The sequence below is a fragment of the Marmota flaviventris genome, chromosome 1, assembly GCF_047511675.1.
Source record: "Marmota flaviventris isolate mMarFla1 chromosome 1, mMarFla1.hap1, whole genome shotgun sequence".
Taxonomy (NCBI): domain Eukaryota; kingdom Metazoa; phylum Chordata; class Mammalia; order Rodentia; family Sciuridae; genus Marmota; species Marmota flaviventris.
Window position 1 is genome coordinate 30,189,343 of NC_092498.1, and position 20,500 is coordinate 30,209,842.

General features: G+C 33.3%; 1 protein-coding gene across 4 annotated transcripts in view; it reads left to right on the forward strand.

The window, feature by feature from the left end:
- Nucleotides 1-20,500, forward strand: part of Ankib1 (ankyrin repeat and IBR domain containing 1) — a 127,050-nt gene extending 106,550 nt beyond the window's left edge. Inside the window, exons 12-20 of one of the 4 annotated variants that reach the window (XM_071612253.1) lie at nt 3,558-3,692; nt 4,976-5,062; nt 5,153-5,219; nt 7,346-7,491; nt 8,862-9,040; nt 9,868-9,919; nt 13,892-14,006; nt 14,907-15,043; nt 15,819-20,500. In XM_071612253.1, coding sequence (XP_071468354.1) covers nt 3,558-3,692; nt 4,976-5,062; nt 5,153-5,219; nt 7,346-7,491; nt 8,862-9,040; nt 9,868-9,919; nt 13,892-14,006; nt 14,907-15,043; nt 15,819-16,556 — 1,656 coding nt within the window. In that variant the 3' untranslated portion in view covers nt 16,557-20,500. The remainder of the gene's footprint in view (nt 1-3,557; nt 3,693-4,975; nt 5,063-5,152; nt 5,220-7,345; nt 7,492-8,861; nt 9,041-9,867; nt 9,920-13,891; nt 14,007-14,906; nt 15,044-15,818) is intronic. The other 3 variants (XM_027919890.2, XM_071612260.1, XM_071612263.1) reach the window with 3 other exon arrangements.

Below are 20,500 nucleotides of genomic sequence, written 5' to 3' on the forward strand. Positions count from 1 at the left end.
ATGTGAATATGTTGCAGTAAATCTCACCATCATGTATACCCGTAAGACATTGGATGGGAAGGGAAGTACTGGGGACTGCATTAGAGCAAACTATATTCCATGCTTTTATAATTATGTGAAAATGAATCCTAATGTTACAGATAACTTAAAAGAACCAATGAAAAAATATGTGCAGCCTTATTTACCTAAAATGATACAAAATAAAGAATTGAGAATGTGATTCAGAAATTTAGAAAAAGAAATTTTAAAACCACAAGGTTTAGTGCATGGGGGCAGAAAAACAGTGGAAAGAGATGGACATCATTACCTAGGGTGTCTAGATACTTGTATGACTGCACATGTGGTGTGACACTACACTGTGTACAACTATACAAATGTAAAGGTATGCTGCAATTGTGTACAATAAATCAAAATGCATTCTGCTGTCATACCTAATTAAAATAAATTAACTTTTAAAAAAGAATTGCAGAAATTAGTGAGCTTTGAAAAACAGTGCAACAACAAAGAATCAAATTATTTTCTGAAGAAAAAATATAGAAAAACCAGTAAGCTAACATAATAAATAATGGAGTTGAGAGAGTTCAAATATACCAAATAAGAAACAGGGAAACAGTCAGAGAAACAAACAAAAATAAAATAAAATAATCAGAGAAACAAACTGGAATAATAAGGAATAATTTAGCTGAACCCTTGCAAATATATTTCAGGCTGGATATGAATGGATTATTTTCTCAGAAAAAAGTAATTAGTTAAAAGTGACGCTAGAAGAGAGAAAATATCAATTATCTTCATTCCCATAAAGAGAAAGAAAGTTTTACAAAGATAAGCCCCACCACAAACCCCATTAAGGATCATTTCTTTCTTTTTAGTCCCTTCAATGAGTCCTGACAGTTTCACAGGAGAATTTTATCAAACCTTTAAGGAACAGGTAATACCAATGTCATTTAAACTGTTCCTGGGATTTTTTTTTAATTTATTTTTAAAGAAAACGTGAAGTTATTTTTATTGAGTAGAACCTTAATACCACTTGACAAGATCATAAAAACAAAACTTTAATCTTACTTATAAATAACAATACAGAAGTCCTGATAAGATATTAGAGGAGACAAAAAGCACACAAAGATATTTGCAGACAATATCAGAACATATAAAGAGAGTAATTGATGAGTCAGGGTTTATTCTAGGAATACAAGAATGGTTCCAGGGCTGAGGTTGTGGCTCAGTAGTAGAACGCTCACCTAGTACATGTGAGGCCCTGGGTTCGATCCCTCAGCACTACATATAAATAAATAAAATAAAGGTATTATATCCAACTACAGCTAAAAAATAAATTTAAGAAAACTGGTTCCATATGAGGAAAATTGTTACTCTACCTCATCTTATTGGTAGATCCAAAGAGGAAAGTCATATATTTTCTATAGATGCTGAATGGCTTTTGACAAAAGTTTTAAATTTTTTCTTTTTTAATATTTTTAGTTGTAGATGGGCACAATATCTTTATTTACTTTCATGTTGTGCTGAGGATCCAACCCAGTGACTCAAGCATGCTAGACAAGAACTCTACCACTGAGCTACAACCCCAATCCCTAACAATTTTTATAAACACTCAAATCAATAAAGAATGGACTCTTTCTTTTTAAGTGTGATAAAAAATAAATTGTTTCCATGAAAGCTAATATATTTAGTGGGGAATTAGTGGCAGCTCCCTAAACACAAAAATAAAGTAAGGATGCTCTGCATTATTATATTATCATTAACACTGAACTGGTAATACTGGTCAACATAATTAGACAACATAAAGAAATTAAGAGGGGCTGGGGTTGTGGCTCAGTGCTTGCCTAGTGTGGGTGAGGCACTGGGTTCAGTCCTCAGTACCACATAAAAATAAATAAATAATAATAAAGGCATTGTGTCCATCTACAACTTAAAAAATATTTTAAAAAATCGTTCTGTTGGGGCTGGGGTTGTGGCTCAGCGGTAGAGCGCTTACCTAGCACGGTCGGGACCTGGGTTCGATCCTCAGCACCACATAAAAATAAAGGCATTGTGTTGTGTCCATCTACACCTAAAAAATAAATTTAGAAATTTTTTTTAAATCATTCTCTTAAAAAAATTAAGAGTTGTAAAAGTTAGATTAAATATTAGGTAATAAAAATATCAATTTTGCAGATGGCATGATTGTATGCCTAGAAATCCATAAAAATCACTGAAAAACTACTACAACTAAATATTCAGTTAAATAGCAGAGTACAAAACTAATATACAGAAAGTAATAATATTCATATGTACAAGCAACATCAGAAAAATATATACTGAAAGATATTATTTATCTAGAAATAAATTTAAGAAATATGCATGACTTTTATAGAAAAAAATTTTAAAATCCTCTAGGGTCCAAAGGATGATGAACAAATAAAAAGACAACCAATTTCTTAAATAGAAAGACTCAAAAATATCACAAGTTTTTTTTCTGCATCTATATAAACTTAATTCAAAAAAGTTTTTGTTGGAGACTGTGCAACTCAGTGGTAGAGCACTTGCCTAGTATGTGAGACTCTGGGTTCAATCCCCAGCACCGCAGAAAGATAGAAACAAACAAGTCCGTAAGGGAAATCAAAGCAAGAATAACTAGGAAAACTGAAAAAGAACAGTAAAGTGGTACTAACCTTGATAAGCCATATTACAAATCCTCAGTAATTAAAACAATATGGTGCTGGCATGTGAATAAACAGATCGTGAAACACAACATAAAGCAAGCCCAGAAAATAGATACACATACATGGGAATTTAGCATATGGTAAAGGTGGCATTCTTAACCAGTAGATACACATGAATTATTCAGTAATTGGTAATAGGATAGTAGGACAGCTATTGGGGGTGGGAATAAAGTTAGTTTCATACTATATACCCAGATAAGTTTCTAGTAGCTCAAAGATTTAAATGTTTCTTAAAAAAAAAAATGACCAGAAAACAACATAGACTTAGAATGGGAAAATGTTTCTGATTCAGAATCCATGTTCATATTTTTGGCATTTTCTTCTAATTATGGCATATTAAATAAATAAAATTTTCTTTAAAATGGGAAACAGCTTTCTGTCAGCTCCTGTACTTAGAGACCTTATAAACATTGCAGCTTCAAAACCAATTTGTCTATCAAGTTGCCAGAAGTTTTTCATATGGAACATAGAACTTCAGAGACCAGTGTCAGATTACCACACACTCGAAAAAAATGAAACATTTATCACTATTTGTTCTAGTATTTGAAACAAATATCCTACTGATATTTTTATTGTTTCTTTTTGATTACTTCATAAAATATTGTGATTTTATTTTTTAGTTATACCTAGAAGTAACAGTTTTAAACTACCCTCACATCTTTCCATAATGCAGATAAGATAGCAAAAGGAAATATTGAGAAAGAGAGCATATCTTTGAGATGTTTTGTTTCTGGTCACATAAACAGAATTGTTTAGTCACTACAAATTGATTGACTAAAAAGCAGAGCAGCATTTGTATATTAACAGGGAAATGTTATGCATGTATGTTTTCTTTTGAAGTGCAAATATGACTTTTGCTGGATTTGCCTAGAAGAATGGAAAAAACATAGCTCTTCCACTGGAGGTTATTACAGATGTACTCGCTATGAAGTCATTCAACATGTGGAGGAGCAATCCAAAGAAATGACTGTGGAGGTAAAGAGAACAGATTAAGCCAAGACTTTATATTTTTGTATAAGCCGCTTAAACCATGAGAAGTATTTTGCATTTCTTCTTTTCCTGTCATCTTTTTTTTTTTTTTCCTACCAGGAATTGAACCCAGAGATGCTTTACCATTAAGCTACACCCCCAGCCCTTTAGATTTTTTGAGACAGGGTCTCTCTAAGTTACTTAGAGCCTTACTAAATTGCTGAGGCTGGCCTCAGATTTGCGATCCTTCTGCCTTAGCCTCCAGAGCCCCTGGAATTACAGGTGTCTGCCCCCTTACCCAGCTCCTGTCTTCATCTTAATGAGGCATTAAAATTGAATACACTTTGGAGGAGGCTTTAGTTAAAACAAAGTAATCTATAAACTTGAAAGTTTTTCCTCCTTTTAAGCTTTCCCTTTTGATTTTGATGAAGGTATGAAAAGCCTAGTCTCAACCTGCCAACGTAAAGACTTAAAAATAATTTTCATAAAATATCAACAATACAGTATTACATTATAGCATACAGTGTGTTAGTCTGCTCAGCTGCCAAAGATGGGGTAGCTTAAACAATAGAAATTTATTTCTCACAATTCTAGAGGCTATGAAGTCCAAGATCAGGGTTCTAGCTGACTGATTCTTGGTGAGGAGATTCTCATCTTGGTTTGCAGACAGCCAGCCACCTTCTCACCTGTGTTCTCATGTTGTCTAGGAAAGATAATGAGAGCGCTCTGGTGTCCCTTCCTCTTCTGATTAGGACACTAGCCCTATCACATTAGATCACTACACTAATGACCTTACTTAACTTTTATTACCTCCTCAACAGGCACTGTCTCCAGAAACACTTTGGGGTTAGGACTTCAACATAAGAATTTCAGTAGGACACAAATTAGTCTCTGACAATAAACCATATGATAAGGCATTGAAGGGCTTGGGGTTGTGGCTCAGTAGTAGAGCACTTGCCTAGCATGCATGAGGCACTGGGTCTGTTCCCTGACACCACATAAAAATAAACAAAATAAAAGTATTGTGTCCTTCTACAACTAAAAAAAAATTTTTTTAAAGACATTGAAGATGTGAAGATGTCTAATGGGTTGTTGTAGAGAATACCAATTTAGACTTTGTTTTGAGAGCCTTTAAAATGTATTGATTATTATTTTTTCTCAGCAAAATAACCAACAAATCTGTATGCATCACTACCTATTACTAATAAAAAATTTAAATTATCCCTCCAGAACTAATTTTAATAATTAGTAGTTTTTGTAAAAGTTATTAATGGACTTTTGTTTTCTAGGCTGAGAAAAAACACAAACGGTTTCAGGAACTTGACAGATTTATGCACTATTACACAAGATTTAAAAACCATGAGCATAGTTATCAGGTATGTCTTAAATCATTTTAAATGAGTTGAATCACTCTGTTGTAAATAAATAAAGAAGATGGCTTAAATTATTTATTTTTGTTCCTTTAGTTAGAACAACGCCTTCTTAAAACAGCCAAAGAAAAGATGGAGCAATTGAGTAGAGCTCTCAAAGAAAGTAAGTTCTAAGTGATTGTGTTATAATTAATATAAAATATTAATTAATATAAAATGTCCTTCCATGCTAATTCAGTTCACTGATTAGAGATTAGGTCTCTAAAGGAATGTATTATAGTCATTAGCTCACCTATGTCCTTATGTTGTCTGGGAAAGAGAATGAGATTGCTCTGGTGTCTCGTCTTCTTCTTATAAGGATAAGTCCCTTCCTCTTCTTATAAGACTTTATCTCTTGTGATAGGATTTTCCACCTGGCACCTAGCCTGCTTCTCTTAATGTAGCCTATGGTGACAAAAACACATCATGACTTTGTTTACATTGTGCCTTTCCTGATGCTCTCTCAAGTGTTGGGAAAAGTGATGGGTACTAAAGGGCATTCCTGACATAATCAAAGGAAGCAACATACATATGCTACCCAAATGTCATGAAACTGAATACCATAAAATTCTTGAGAAAGTATAGCAGAGTGCCTAATGGAGTCAAAATAAAAGTTCGGAGAGAAATAGTTTCACTGGTAAGTAATGAAATCAAGGTCAAAAGCAAAGCCATAAGAAGAGCTAACACTTATAAGTCTTAATTATAAAAAGAGTATTCCTAAATATGGATCAAGTGCTAGTTACATCATTAGAACATAATATCCCACAGTGACCACACAATACAGGGTATGGTATGTTTATTTTTAAAAATCATATCTTAAAAATAGTCCTACCATTTATAGGAATGACATATTTAAGCCTAAAAATGTGATCAGTTATATTTGTATTTGTTCCAATTTATAAAATAATGAGTACTAATAACCTTTTTTGTGAAAATGATTCCCTAATAAGACAGTAACCATAAGATAAATAGAGAAGGGAAGAATGTATCAATAGGCTTATTCTTGTTAATTATTAGTTTGTAGACATTATTAATGATATAATTATATCACACTAATATCAAGCTCTAGAATATTGTCCACAGTAAAATTGAAAGGGAAAAAATTATCACAGGGTACATAGTTCTTTAGTAGAGAGTTTTGTCTATTCTGTCATTAATGTATTCCTATTACCTAGAACCATGCCTGACACGTAGTAAACAATAAATATTTGCGATATGAATTACTGCTTTTGTTCAACATTTGGAGGTTCTAGGCAGCATATAAAATGTGAAAAAAATTAAAAAATAAGAATTGAAAAAGAAGATACAATTTCATGCACTTCTCTCACATATAATGAGCAAGGGGCATGTTTGGTTTGGTTTGTTTTTTTACATTCTATAGATACCAAATGTTGAACAAAAGCAGAAATTTTAGGGTGGTATATATATATCTGTGAACATACAGATGTAATTGAAATCTAAAGGATCTAAAGGCATGCAAAATAATCTGGTTTTCAACAGTACTTATTCTTTTAGATTCTATAGTTTGTTAAAGAATGCTGTAAAGATATTTTTGCTTTATTAAGACAATTTCTTCTTCCCTGCTCCTCACTCTTCCTTTTTTCTCCCTGATGTTTTTTATTTACTAGAGTTAGTTATCCATTTGTTCCTCAGAATGTAGTATCTTTTTCCTGTGTTGTATTTGCAGAGGGTTGATTATAATTAGACTTTTTTTTTTTTTTTTTTTTTTTTTAAAGCAAGCAATTTAGCAAAGGCATTTGTTCTAATTCTTAAGCAACAAAGTTCCCCTAGGGCCAGGGTTGTAGCTCAGTGGTAGAGCACTTACCAAGCATGCATGAGGCACTGGGTTCGATCCCGGCACCACATAAAAATAAACAAAATAAAGGTATTGTGTCCATCTACAACTAAAAAAAATATATTAAAAAAAAAGTTCCCCTAGATATAATCTGAAAAATTTAAATAAAACATTAAGCGTAAAACTGTGTTTGTTTACCAATAGGTTAAGGACAGAATCCAGGATGAGTGTGTGCATTCTTCATGGCTCCTGGGCTGATCTGAATGTCCTTCACTATCACATGCATATCACATATGAATATTTCATATAGGTTTTTAGTTTAGCTCAAATAAGTATCATAGAACTACTTTAGTTTCTTCTTAAGGATTTTTTTTTAAGAAAACAGTTGTTTGGTTAATTTTATAATAAAATAGTTTGCACAAAAACTTCACTGTGCCTTAATTCCTTTATTATAGCTGAAGGAGGCTGTCCAGATACCACTTTCATTGAAGATGCAGTTCACGTGCTCTTAAAAACTCGGCGTATCCTCAAGTGTTCTTATCCATATGGATTTTTCTTAGAACCTAAAAGCACAAAGAAAGAAATTTTTGAACTAATGCAAGTAAGATATCTTGTTAAATTTATATTTCAAATGATAGCAGTTATATGTAGCTTATAAATAAAAACTAACCAATAATAAACTGAAATTTTCTTTTATGTTTAAATTTGTCACTGCAAGTTTGAATGAGTCATGAACTATGCTAGCATTTGTTTCTTTGTTTTAAACTGGTTTTTGAAGTTTATCCTCAAATATGAAACAAACCACATTATATTCTAGATTAGAAAGTTATGTTTACTGGTTTATTTTTAAAGTACAACTCAAAAAGTTACAGTATTTAAGAGAATGGTGAATTGCTACCTATACTTAAGAGAAAATTAATAGATGTTAAATGTGTGCCCCACTAGTATAATACTAATTCCAGTGGAGCAGTTCATGATTTAGTCCTCAGAAAATATTTTAGCAGAAATGGATTAGGATTAAAAAAAATTGCTTCTTACCCAATTATGCTTTTTGCATTTCACAAGGCTGTGCTAAATAAATGTATGTTATATTTTTTTCTACCAAAAAATAGTATGCAAATAAACATGTTCGATTAAAAAAAAAAAAAGTTGGGGCTGGGGATAGATAAGCTCAGTTGGTAGAGTGGTTGCCTGGCATTCACAAGGCCCTAGGTTCAATCCCCAGCACTACCAAAAAAAAAGTTACAGAATTTAAAAAGCTAAAATACCTGAGTCAGCTGAAGTCCTTGTAACCAATCAACTTCATTGTACACTCATCTTTTTTTGAAGCCATCAGACTTCCTTCTTTTCTACTGTCATGTATAACTAATTAGAACAAATAAAAAGTATTTTTTAAAAAACTTTCTCCTTTCGTTACAGTTTCATGTATTATTTTCAAGCTGTCCTTACTAATTTATATCCTGCATTTCTTTTAAGGGTCAATATTCATTTTCTCCATAGCCTTTAAGGCCTAACCCCAAATCACAGTGGTCTTACCTTGCCTCAGATTCCTTCAGCATTTATATATGGTCTACATCATAACATCTTGCATGTGGTTGTACAGTGTCTTGAAGTATATTACACATTTCACATAGACAAGTTATAAATTCCTTATAGATACCTTCTATGTTCAATGACTGTAATCTGTACCAACTACATCACTGTAAATACCTATTGTAATCTACATTTCTATAAATACCTATCAAATAAGTGTCATTTTCCTGAAATTAGGGGGATTCTTTCTCTTTCATAACCTGGAAAAATGTACATAGTAGTAAGTATGTCAAATAGGAAGTTATTTCAAAATTTGTATTACTTTCTGACTCCAAAAGAGTGAGACTTAGCTAGGAGACCAGATCAACTCTGGATTTGCTACTTACTAACACATTTAGCCTATAATCTTTTTTTTTTTTTCCCCTCCTCATGCCATAGACAGACCTAGAAATGGTCACTGAAGACCTTGCCCAAAAAGTCAATAGGCCTTACCTTCGCACACCTCGCCACAAGATCATCAAGGCCGCATGCCTTGTACAGCAGAAGAGGCAAGAATTCCTGGCATCTGTGGCTCGTGGAGTTGCTCCAGCAGACTCACCAGAAGCTCCAAGGCGCAGGTAAAAAGGATGTACACTATAGAAACCACTTTAGCTTGAGCCACAAATGCCAGCAGTTGTATTTTTTATCCAACTAGGGTTCATATGCCTGGAGGTTACTTACACCTAAAATATGGATAGCCAATAAAAGTCTGTTACTTTCTTTTTGGTGATATTTTGTCTTCAGTACTATTTCTATTTTATTTGGCATTTCTTTTTTGTTTGTTTATCATTGTACAGTTCCTCAAACTAATTAGACTAGGTTAATTTCACATTTCAGGTGAACTCACAATTCATAGAGTATTCAAATGCGCCATTTCAAGTGTATAATATATGTAGTGATATGATGAGTCACAGACATCTGATAATGTAGAATTTGTCAACTGCCAACTTGTTATGGTCATATTTGTATTTTTGTGTAAGAACTTGTAAAGAAATGAGAAATCTGCTAATACTAAAGTTACCTAAATGATTCAAATTTATCCCTAAAAAGAGCAGTTGTTTTGGTTGTTTCATTTCAGATACTTATACTACTTCTGCCACTGCAAATTGAAGCATATTTTATTATTCATAATGATTACAAGCATTACTTATAAAGTAAAAATAGAAGCAGTTGTAAAAATATTTTGTTATAACATGCTGATTTTTATTTTTTTGTTATTTTGCACAAACAAAGCAACTTGGAATTTGGAAGAAATGATGAAAGTGTCATTTTAATAATCAATCTACTTTGGTTAAGCAAATTCTTAGTAGAAGAATTAAAAGTAATGTTCAAAGGGCAAGGGTCTGGTGGTATGTACTTTATAGTACTGATAATAAATCAAATGGTATGTCTAATTTCTTTGTAGCTTTGCTGGTGGAACATGGGATTGGGAATATTTAGGATTTGCATCACCTGAGGTAATTGTTTTGTGGGGGCTTTTGGTTGTTGTTGTTTTTTTTTTTTTTTTTTCTTAGCACAACCCTGCTTGCATTTGCACCTTCATCTATTCTAAATCCTACTAAGGTTATCAGCAGTGCTTTCTCTTTATTTTGTAACAAAAATGCTTCAGCAGAACCTACGTTTAGCTCTTCATAGTACTGGAGTATCGTCACATTGTTAAATGTATCCCCCTTTTATTGTTCTTAATTCCTAAACAGAACTTAGGCAAATTTACAACATATATTTTTGGAAGATATCTTCTAATTTGTTAATAGAGGTAATTTTTACTTATTAGAAATGGGTTTCTATTTGTAATATTATTTTAGTCTGAATCTATTAAAAACCTAAATGAATGATGTATTTTTTATGTTACTTCAACAAACTTGAGAATTAATTCATAATCAAATTACTAAAGTGTGAAACTTTGCAGTGATAATGTTCATATTAAAAGAAATGCTTTGCTTAGTTGCTTTCTGCTTCCCTTTAAGACTTTCTTATTCTTCTTATTTGTGTTTTTGGTTCTTGTTATTGAAATGTCATTTTAAACTACAGAAAATCTAAAATACTTAATACTGCAACAAGCAGTTTTGACAAATAAGGCAGAGTGAAAATCTTAATCACAAATATTTTCTGAGATTTAAATTGCCAATGTCACCTTTATATCTGATTTTTAAATTATTTTAGCAGTTCTCTGCTTGTCTTTCCTTTGCTCCTTATAATATAGTATAGCATTTGATACTTACATTCCTCAGTTTATTCTTGAAATGAAGCAGGACAAATGATGAAACCTTTGTGTATCATTTATAGCCCATTTTTTGTGAAAATGATTATTATTCAGAATATTATTCAGAAATGACTATGGCTTATTTAAATCAGACACTTTCTCTTTTCAGCTTCTGAGGATACTTGCAATCACCTTGTGGCCTTTTATATTGGTAGATATCTTTAAGAAAATATTGACTTGAGAAAACAGTGCTTATAAGGCATATGGAAATTTTAAATTCACTTTTAATTGCAAAAAAATATATATACTAATGAAATTTTTATTGGAAAACAAATTACAGACCTTTTTCTTTACCTGGTTCTAGACTTATTATTTCTGTATTATAATATGATTATAGCTTTGGGGATATTATGGGAAAATTATGCCTAAAAGGAGGAATAGAAAACTTCATTTATCAAAAAAAAAAAAAAAAAAAATGAGCACAGTTAAGCAAAAATAAAACCTTTATCAGTGTTCATAATAATGTTTGTATCATCTTGATGCTTCTGGCTCTGACAGTAACTTTAGAGATTCTGAAATATTTGGCCTGCTAATATGACTATCACTTAAATTTTTGTTTTATGAATTAATTCCACAAAAATTATTTAATCTACTTTTGCTTTTCTTTAGTCTTTGACATGTTGAAATTCAAAACTTTTGTGTAAACTTTACAACAAAACCAAAGAATTACCACACATTGTGAGACTTTCAAATTCTGTGTGTGACTATTCAATATCTGCCAAGATTATATTTTTAAAAGTTATCTCTTTATCTTAAGATAGACTATGGGGAAAGGGGAATAATTTTACTTAACTCCAGTAGACTTTTAGGTTAGATTTATATTTTTTCAGTGAAGTTAATTTTACCTTATTTTATTTACATTAAATTGCATGAAGCTGGGTGCATCTGTAATTCCAGCAACCCAGGAAGCTGAGTTAGGATTGCAAATTTGAGGCCAGCCTCTTCAACTTAATGAGGCGCTGTCTCAAAATAAAATATAAAGTGGGTTTGGAGCATATGTAACTCACTGGTAAAGTACCCCTGGGTTCAATCCTCAGTACCACAAAAAATAATAGTAATAAATAGATAAAAATTTTAAAAATAAATTACATGAGTCCATGGCAGGCACAAGTATTTGTTTTATGCCACTTTATTTATTTATTTTTTTTTTTCCTTTTTCGACAGCTAGCTCAGACTACAGTTCCCATCACCATGTTTTATGCCACTTTAAAGTCAGGGAAATTTTGTTTAAAGAGCATAGTCTTAAAGTCTGAGAAACACTTGAGTTCAGGTGTTTCTAGTTCTCTAACTTACTAGATCTTAGCATGTTCTCTTCCTTAACTTCTCATCTTTAAAATACAGGCAGTGGTATTCACCCCATCAAGTTCTAGAAGAATTAAAGACTGTCAAGGCATTGACAAAATTGGTGCCCAATAAGTGGTGGCTCTTATTATTCAAAAGAACAAACTTCTGGCAGCCTTTCTTCCTATTATCCTAGAACTTTTAAATCTTCTCTGTGGCCTTAACACTCTCAAACCATGTGTAGCATCCTGACTAAAGCCTTTTTGTGTATTTTCTCAAAGATCTTAGGATTCCTTGGAAATTTTTAGATAATTTTATGAAAGCAATTTTTTTAACATGTTACATCATCAGAGAATGTAATTTGAGAATTTTTTTTAAAAAAAAAACATTTTTTTCTTTAGTTGTGGTTAGACACAATACCTTTTTTTTTTTTTTTTTTTAATGTGGTACTAAGGATTAAACCCAGTGCCTCACGCATGCCAGACAAGTGCTCTACATCTGAGCCACAACCTCAGCCCCAATTTGAGAGGTTTTTTTTTTTTTTTCAGAATAATTAGAAATATTATTTTTATCAAGTCTACAAAATAAGCAGATTTTCCTCATATATGAACCTTTAGTTGAGATAAAATTTTCACACCATTTTTGTCTAAGAAATGTGGTGTTCTGTGGTTCATAGAGCCACATAATGACATAATAAATAATCTAGCTTGAGACCATGAGCCTCCAGAAGAAGAAATGATGCCCAGTTTACCCAGAAATTTTAAAGAAACTAAGTAAACCCTCAGTGTAATTTCAGTCATTGGTTTCTAACTTGGTAGGATGCCCCTTCTCTCCCTTATTAAGACTCCAGCTAAACTTAGATAAATGAAGGAGTTTAAATAAATTTAATTAGAGTAGTGTGATACAGAAGTTTTATGACATAGAACTTGTCTTCACTTATTCCTAGTACTGTCACCATATAAGTACATTGACTATTCTAGAGTAACTAAGATAATCATAAACCTGAGAATTTTTATGTTTATCACTATAAGATTCCACAATGATTCTGCAAATTAGCCTTTTTATGCTAGTGTCATGCACTCTGGCCTCTGTTTTATTCTTATTTCCTCTGCCACTAAAATCTAGGAAAATACATTTATACCCAGGTAATAGCAGATACTCCCAGCTATCACCTTGGGTAATAACAAACCTACCTTAAGCTGTTGTCACAAATATAAAATAGATATATGGACATTTGTCTAAATCTGTACTCTTCCCACTTGCTAAACAGAAAACACTTCCCTTTCTTATATTGTAGATAATATCACATATTGGCTAATAAGAGAAGGAAGCTCAGTGACATCTTCTTTTAAAACTAACTTATTTCTTTTAATCTAGTCATTTGAGTTGTGAATGTGGTATGTGGTAGTTCCAAAGAGTAGGAAGTTCAACAGTCTGACAGATACTTAACAGTGTGTGTATGTGGTTTGACATTTTTATTATTGTTATTGTCCCCACCTCTGTTGCACACTTTTTAAAAATAGACCTCCAGGGAGAATCTAACTTAGTAAAATGATTGTGGTATTAGTTATAATATTACATAGCAGGACCACTGAAATCATCAGGCATTATGAAGTAACACTCAGTTATAATGTAGCTCTGAGGCTTGCAAGTATTCCCAATTTATCTAGGCAATAGTGATGACTTGGAAAAATTTATTTTTCATTTTGCCTATTATGTTTCCTTGGCATGGCAAAACTTGAAGTTTCTTTTTCTAAAGCCAAGTGATTTTATAATATGTGTATAAAATCACACATTTTTCCCCTGGGAAAAAGTATGTTATTTGTTTTTATTTGCATTAAAAACTGCATGCTCTCCTGTATTTTATAACCTTTGGTTTATGCAGGAATATGCTGAATTTCAGTATCGGAGGAGACACAGACAGCAGCGCCGTCGAGGAGACGTGCACAGTCTGCTTAGTAATCCTCCGGACCCTGATGAGCCAAGCGAAAGCACTTTAGGTAAGCTCTTGGGTTCAGCATGGTTTAATATCTTAATTCTCCTGAATTTATTTTTTAAAATTGGCTGATGTCAATATTTTGGGATTTGTAGTTTAGATACGCAGTAAATGTTCAGATTGTCCTGGGATACAGAAAACCAGGAAGGTTAAGAACACATAGAGTTGGACAGACCTGGGTTTTTGACACTATCATTGCTGTAAACCAGTTGTATAACTATAGTCAAGTCACTGAAGCTCTCTATGCTTCAGTTTCCTTATTCTAAAGAAACAATAATAGTACCAGTTCGTAGGCTCATTCTTAGCATTAAATTAAGATAATGCTTGTAAAGCACTTCAGCACCTCCTGAGCACTAAGTAAATTGTCAGTACTGTTACTGTGTTTGTGGAATATTTTTTTCTATTAGTCTTAGTTCTTCTAGAGATGTTCTTTTAGAGATAATTATTTTAATCATTCAACTTTTAAATGTTAAATTATGAGTTAAAATCTTAAAAACTATAACATTAGGATCATTGTGACTAAAAATTAATATTTTAGGCTATTGTAATTCCAAAATTCTTTAATTTAAAAAAATCTGAAAATGAAAATACCCTTATTTGCGATTACTTAGGAAAAATGAAAGAAGAACGGAGTGTAGCATTTGAATTTATGAAGAAAACCATAAGTACACGAGCAAAAGTTGTAAAAACAGTCATGGACTTGAAGTAATGGTATTAGATATAGTGTTGCTTGTGGTGAGACAAATATGGCTGAGAAATCCCAGAAAGATTAAGAAAACATGTGAATACAGATTTTCATAGCACTGAAAGAGAAATTCCCAGTTTAAATAAGAAAATGTATGGAAAAAAGAAAAAAAAAATCTTACCTATCACTAAATTGCCTGTGGTACCAATTGCTTTGAAGCAGATATTCCAGAGGGTGGCAGTGGCCGCAGGCCTGGAGCGTCTGTGGTAAGTTCTGCATCTATGAGTGTGCTGCACAGCTCTTCGCTGCGTGACTATACCCCTGCCAGTCGCTCTGAAAACCAGGACTCTCTTCAGGTAGCCTTGCTGGGCAGCTTCAGTTGCCCTTTTGCTCATTTCATGTTTAGTGTGATTTCCTGCTTTTACTTCTACAGCTTTCCTTTTTCTTACTTCCATTTTGAAATCTTTGTTTCAAAGATGTGCTGCAAAAAATATATATAATTACTGTATTTCTGATTTATCTTATATATTTTTTCCCTTTGCATAGACAAGAAGATAGTTATAAGATTTGAGTAGAACCCTCATTGTTATGCAAAATTACATATAAGATGGTGTGAGGAAGAAAAAAGAGAGAGAGAGAGAGACAGAGAGAGAAAAGTGTCATAGAGTGGGTAGAGAGAGGTGATGGGAGAGGAAGGGAGGAGAGGGGAGGGGGGAATAGGAAGGGTAGCAGAATACAGTAGACACTAATATGGCTGTATATATAAACGTGACTGTAAAACCAATGTGATACTGCACTCTGTACATGTGGAAAAAAAAGAATTCATACCCCACTTGAATCAAATGTATGATATGTCAAGATCATTGTAATGTTTTGAGCAACTAATAAAAAAAAAAAGATATGGAATCAGCCTAGGTGTCTGTCAGCAGATGAAATGAGAAATAAAATATATTTTATATATACACACACACACACACAAAAAAAAAGATTTGAGTAGAAAAAAAATAATTTGTATACGTATATTAGTAATATTTGTTATCTGTTTGTTAAAGGAAAAGTGGTAAATCTGATTGAGTTGAATTATTTTTCTGTCAGAAGTTTTTAAAGTGGTTTTATTTTCTATTGTCTCAGGCTCTGAGTTCCTTGGATGAAGATGATCCCAACATACTTCTTGCAATACAGTTGTCACTGCAAGAATCTGGGCTGACCATCGACGAAGAAACTAGAGACTTCCTCAATAACGAAGCATCCCTAGGAGCTATAGGCACTTCTTTACCTTCCAGGCTGGACTCTGTCCCCAGGAATACAGATAGCCCTCGTGCTGCATTGAGCAGCTCTGAGCTGTTGGAACTTGGTGACAGCCTCATGAGACTAGGAGCAGCGAGTGACCCATTTTCAACTGACACCTTGAGTTCACACCCCCTCAGTGAGGCAAGAAGTGATTTCTGTCCTTCATCCAGTGACCTTGACTCAGCTGGCCAGGATCCCAATGTCAGTGACAATCTTCTTGGTAATATTATGGCTTGGTTTCATGACATGAACCCTCAGAGCATTGCTCTGATTCCTCCAGCCACTACAGAAATCAGTGTAGATTCTCAGCTCCCCTGTGTCAAAGATGGGTCAGAAGGTGTGAGGGATGTGGAACTAATGCCACCAGAAGATTCAGTGTTTGAAGATGCTGGTGTCAACGAAGGTAGAGGAACTCAGATAGAAGAAAATCCTTTGGAAGAAAATATTCTGGCTGGGGAAGCATCGTCTCAAGGTGATGGGAGTAGTCATGAGGCAGCCAACAAAGGTGATGGTTCAGATGTTTCAAGTCAGACACCCCAAACCTCAAGTGAATGGCTTGAACAAGTACATTTAGTATGAAATGTACATATCTGGGCTCCAAATGAATTGCAAGTACAGATGGTATGCTAGGTGGAAAAAGCTTTATAGAGACTTTGATCCACTTAATTCCAGCTCAGTTATAAACCACTGATGTTAGGATGGAATACAAAGGAGTTCCCTTGAATGGTAGCTTCATTTTTCAATTTTAACCTTACAGGGAATTTCTTTTGTATTTAACTGGATAGCTGGTCCCCATTTTGCTGAGAAAAAGAATGGCAGGAGAGCAAGAGAAACAAAATGGAATAATTAGGTTGTATTCTACATGCTAAGAAAATGCAGGGCTCTGTTTGCCCTGGAGTTGGCAATACTTGACTTGAACATGGAAATCAAAGGCTTACTCCTTAATCTTTGGATGGCTTTCCTTTAAAAAGGAAGTTTTCTTCATTTTAGAAGTTCATTTTGGACAGATCTGATAACATGTATGTCCTCAATCTTTTTGTGCTCTTTCATAACTTCATTCTTCCCTTTTTGTCTGAGCAATGTGAATTGAAGTATCCACAGCTTCTTTAGTGCTGCATCTACCACAGTGTAATTAGTTTTAATTTTCATATGAATCAAAGATTTCTCCTCCTGTCTATTTACAGTCCAATTGTGCCAAACTCTGACTCGTGCGCTGACTGACAAAGCATTGAGGTGTGCAGCATCCTAGTGTACTCCAGGACAGTGTCAGCGTTCTTGGGAGTAAAAGGTGCCACTTGGTAGCAGTGATATTCCAGAATTTCATGGGCTTTTGTTGCCATGGAGACTGTATTTTAAATAAATGTAGCCTGTAGCTTAAGTTAACTAAACCTAATGCTGCTGTTAAAAACAGTTTATTTTAATATTAAAATACAGTTGATTAGCAACAGCGGTGCTGTATTTTAAGAGACACTTTATTGGAAGTGCAATCATAGTTCTTTGTTTTCACAATTTTACAGTGCATTCTAATTACTAATGGGTGCAATTACTTTTAATGGTGTTTTATAAAATAGAAAAAAAGTGGAGTTTTCATGAGTTATAGTAAATCCCACAATTATTAAAAATTCAATAAAACATCCTGCGCAACATGTTACCGTGCCTTTGCCTAACCTAAATGGATAGTTGCCAGTTAATAAGTCAGTAATTCAAATTTCAATGTCTCTTCTGAAGTAACTATGCTATGAATTGCAAAGACCTCCATGAAACCACCCATGGCCTTGCCTTTACAGTAAATATAACAACTAAATGTTCAGTTTGTTTGCCTAAATAGCAAATGCTGACATGTGTTTGTTCTCTTGCACAATACTCATTTGCTGTGTGATTACTGTTTAGTATTGAAAAAAAAATCAACTTCCTAGTTATCAGTGTCTTACTGTGAAGAAATTACTGGTCTTAGTTGTAATTAAGATACAATGGTACAGTGTGTAATTAAAACTAGAGTAAACTGTTGGAATGGCTGTTTTACTTACATATTATCAAAACTAGCATAACATAAGCAAAATAGATTCGTGCAACACTCCATTTAATGTTTTGCTAGATTGTTACCAGAAATCTACAGAAACCAAAATTTCTGTACTGAGTTTGTACAGGCAAGTCTTAGGCCAGGTAAAAGGTTGTATTAGTATTGGTATTCATGTGAGTTGTGATTACGGTTTTTGATTACTTGTTTTTTCCAATCCCTACTTTTGAAATTTTCTTGTACTTTAAATTCATATGGCCAGGACATTAAAATATAAAGTATTTAAAGTTCCCAGGTTCCTCTACTATATGAGAATTGCTCTTATGCGATGGATAACTAAGGTCCACATTAGTTTTTATTTCTCCAGTTATCAGAAAAATTAATATCAATCCCTATTGAAATTAGTGGGGGAAAATATTAACTTAATCTACAGTGTATTACTGTATATTAAACTGAAATAGTCCATTAAAGGATTTTTTTACAAATTTATTTTGGATTAAAAATATTAACATTAAGTTTATAGACCAAGTTGTAATTTTTCCAGTAGAGTTCGCATCACATTGAGGCGTCTTGCACAACTGCAGTGAGGTGAGGAGTTCTCTGTGTGAAGGTAGTGTTTGTGGTGGGTTCTGGTTTCCTTGCACCTTGTGCAGTATCCTTTGTTTCTGTGCTGGTCTCTCCTGAGCATGAAAAATGATCGTTATCCAGTTTGTATTTCCTTGGTACATATTTTAAAAACAACACAGTCATTGACTTTACAGTTCAGTAATAAAGTTTGGCAAAGCCTATTTTGTAAACAAGTTAATTTTATAATGTAAAAGAAATTAACCTAATCTTGACTTGTTATTTGCACTTTCATAGTCTATACTTGATACATTCCCACTTTATATACAGTAGGATTCTACAAACGTGTAGATGTTTGGCCAAATGAATGCTGTTAATAATATGTAAAATTCTTTGATTAAACATTTATTACTTAAACTACTTCCATTTTTGTCTCATTACATTATAAACTTTGTTTTAAGCAGGTCAGGGAGTTTAATTTTCTTGAAATTAAATTTCCTCCAATATAGCGTGATTAATTTGGTTCTAACATGTAATTGATTAGTGCCTAATATTTTTACACTAGCCCACTTACTGAGCATTTTGTATCTCAGAGATAAACCCAGTAACACTGTATAAAGATGTGTTAAAACATGACTTAAATGCTCATTTTATTTTCATCGCTATACCTTTAAGAGAAAAAAATTATGCTTTTTCTGTAAAATCTCAATAAAATATCTAATAGAAACACTGAGAAATATAGAATGTAAGCCATGTTTTGTGAAATTGCTAGAAAAGGAAAAAATTTAGCCTTATGAATAAAAATGCCTGCTTCTCCACCAAAATTTTAAAAAAGTATTTTATCCCTTCTGAATTACCAAAACAACCTTGTGGCATATGACCTTCAGTACCTACATGTAAGTTCTAGGCCACCAGCTGGTGTTTCATGGGGTCTGCCATTGGTTATCACTTAACAGTCATGTTTTATTTATGATTTTCAATATGTAGATCTGAAACTTAGCTACCAATGTCCATATGCTTAATTATCCCTTAAATGTTAATTATAGTCACTGATCTCATTTTCTTTTTCTCTTTTTAATCCTAAATATTTTGTCACTTACCCTGTTATGAATTAAAATCTGAGACTTGTTGAGGTTTGGTTGTAATGTTAAACAGTCATTACAGTTAGTATATCTCTAAAGAGTAAAATCTTGGAACCTAAATATTAAATCATAATATAAATTTGGGGATTTTTAAAAAGCTATAATGATTTCATAGAAAAAATATTTCCATGGGCTCAGCCACTGAGTGGTAATTTCATCTCAGCATTCTGCCAAGGGGGTAATTACTGGATCTCCTTAGCGACACTATACTGTTGTCTCTTCAGTTCTTATGACTTTCTCATCAGAATAGATTTCTTTCTAGAAAGAAGTGGCTTTTTTCTAGACTATTTTATGATAGTCCTTATTTTAGGAACTGGCAGTGGTACTAGTTATTAAAGAAAGGTGGACCAGAAAAGTTTCCTGTACTTCTCAGTTTCACATTCAATGACATTAGGCTGGCAAACTAACCAAGCTTTTGAAGAAATTGTTCTTTGGTCTTTGAAACTGTAATTGGACAGTATTCTTGATCAGGCTGTCTGTCATCTGTCATCTCTTAGCCTCTTGTATAACTGTATATCCTGCTCTGCGTGCCAAGACTGCAAGGCCTAGACAATTTTGCTTGGGCCATCTCTCAGGATTTATGTAAATAGTAACCCTGAGGAAAAGGAGCAGGCTGAACTGCTTGCTATAAAAGTGGTGAATTCTTCATGCTGTTTGGCTGCAGCATGAACCCACTCAGTCCCTGTAGACATCCAGGCCCATTGTGTTGCCCCTGTGAAGCTGGAGACATGGGTAACTGATAAATGTGATGTATAATCTGCATGCTGTGCCACAAGTGATAAAAAGTCCTTTGCCTCTGA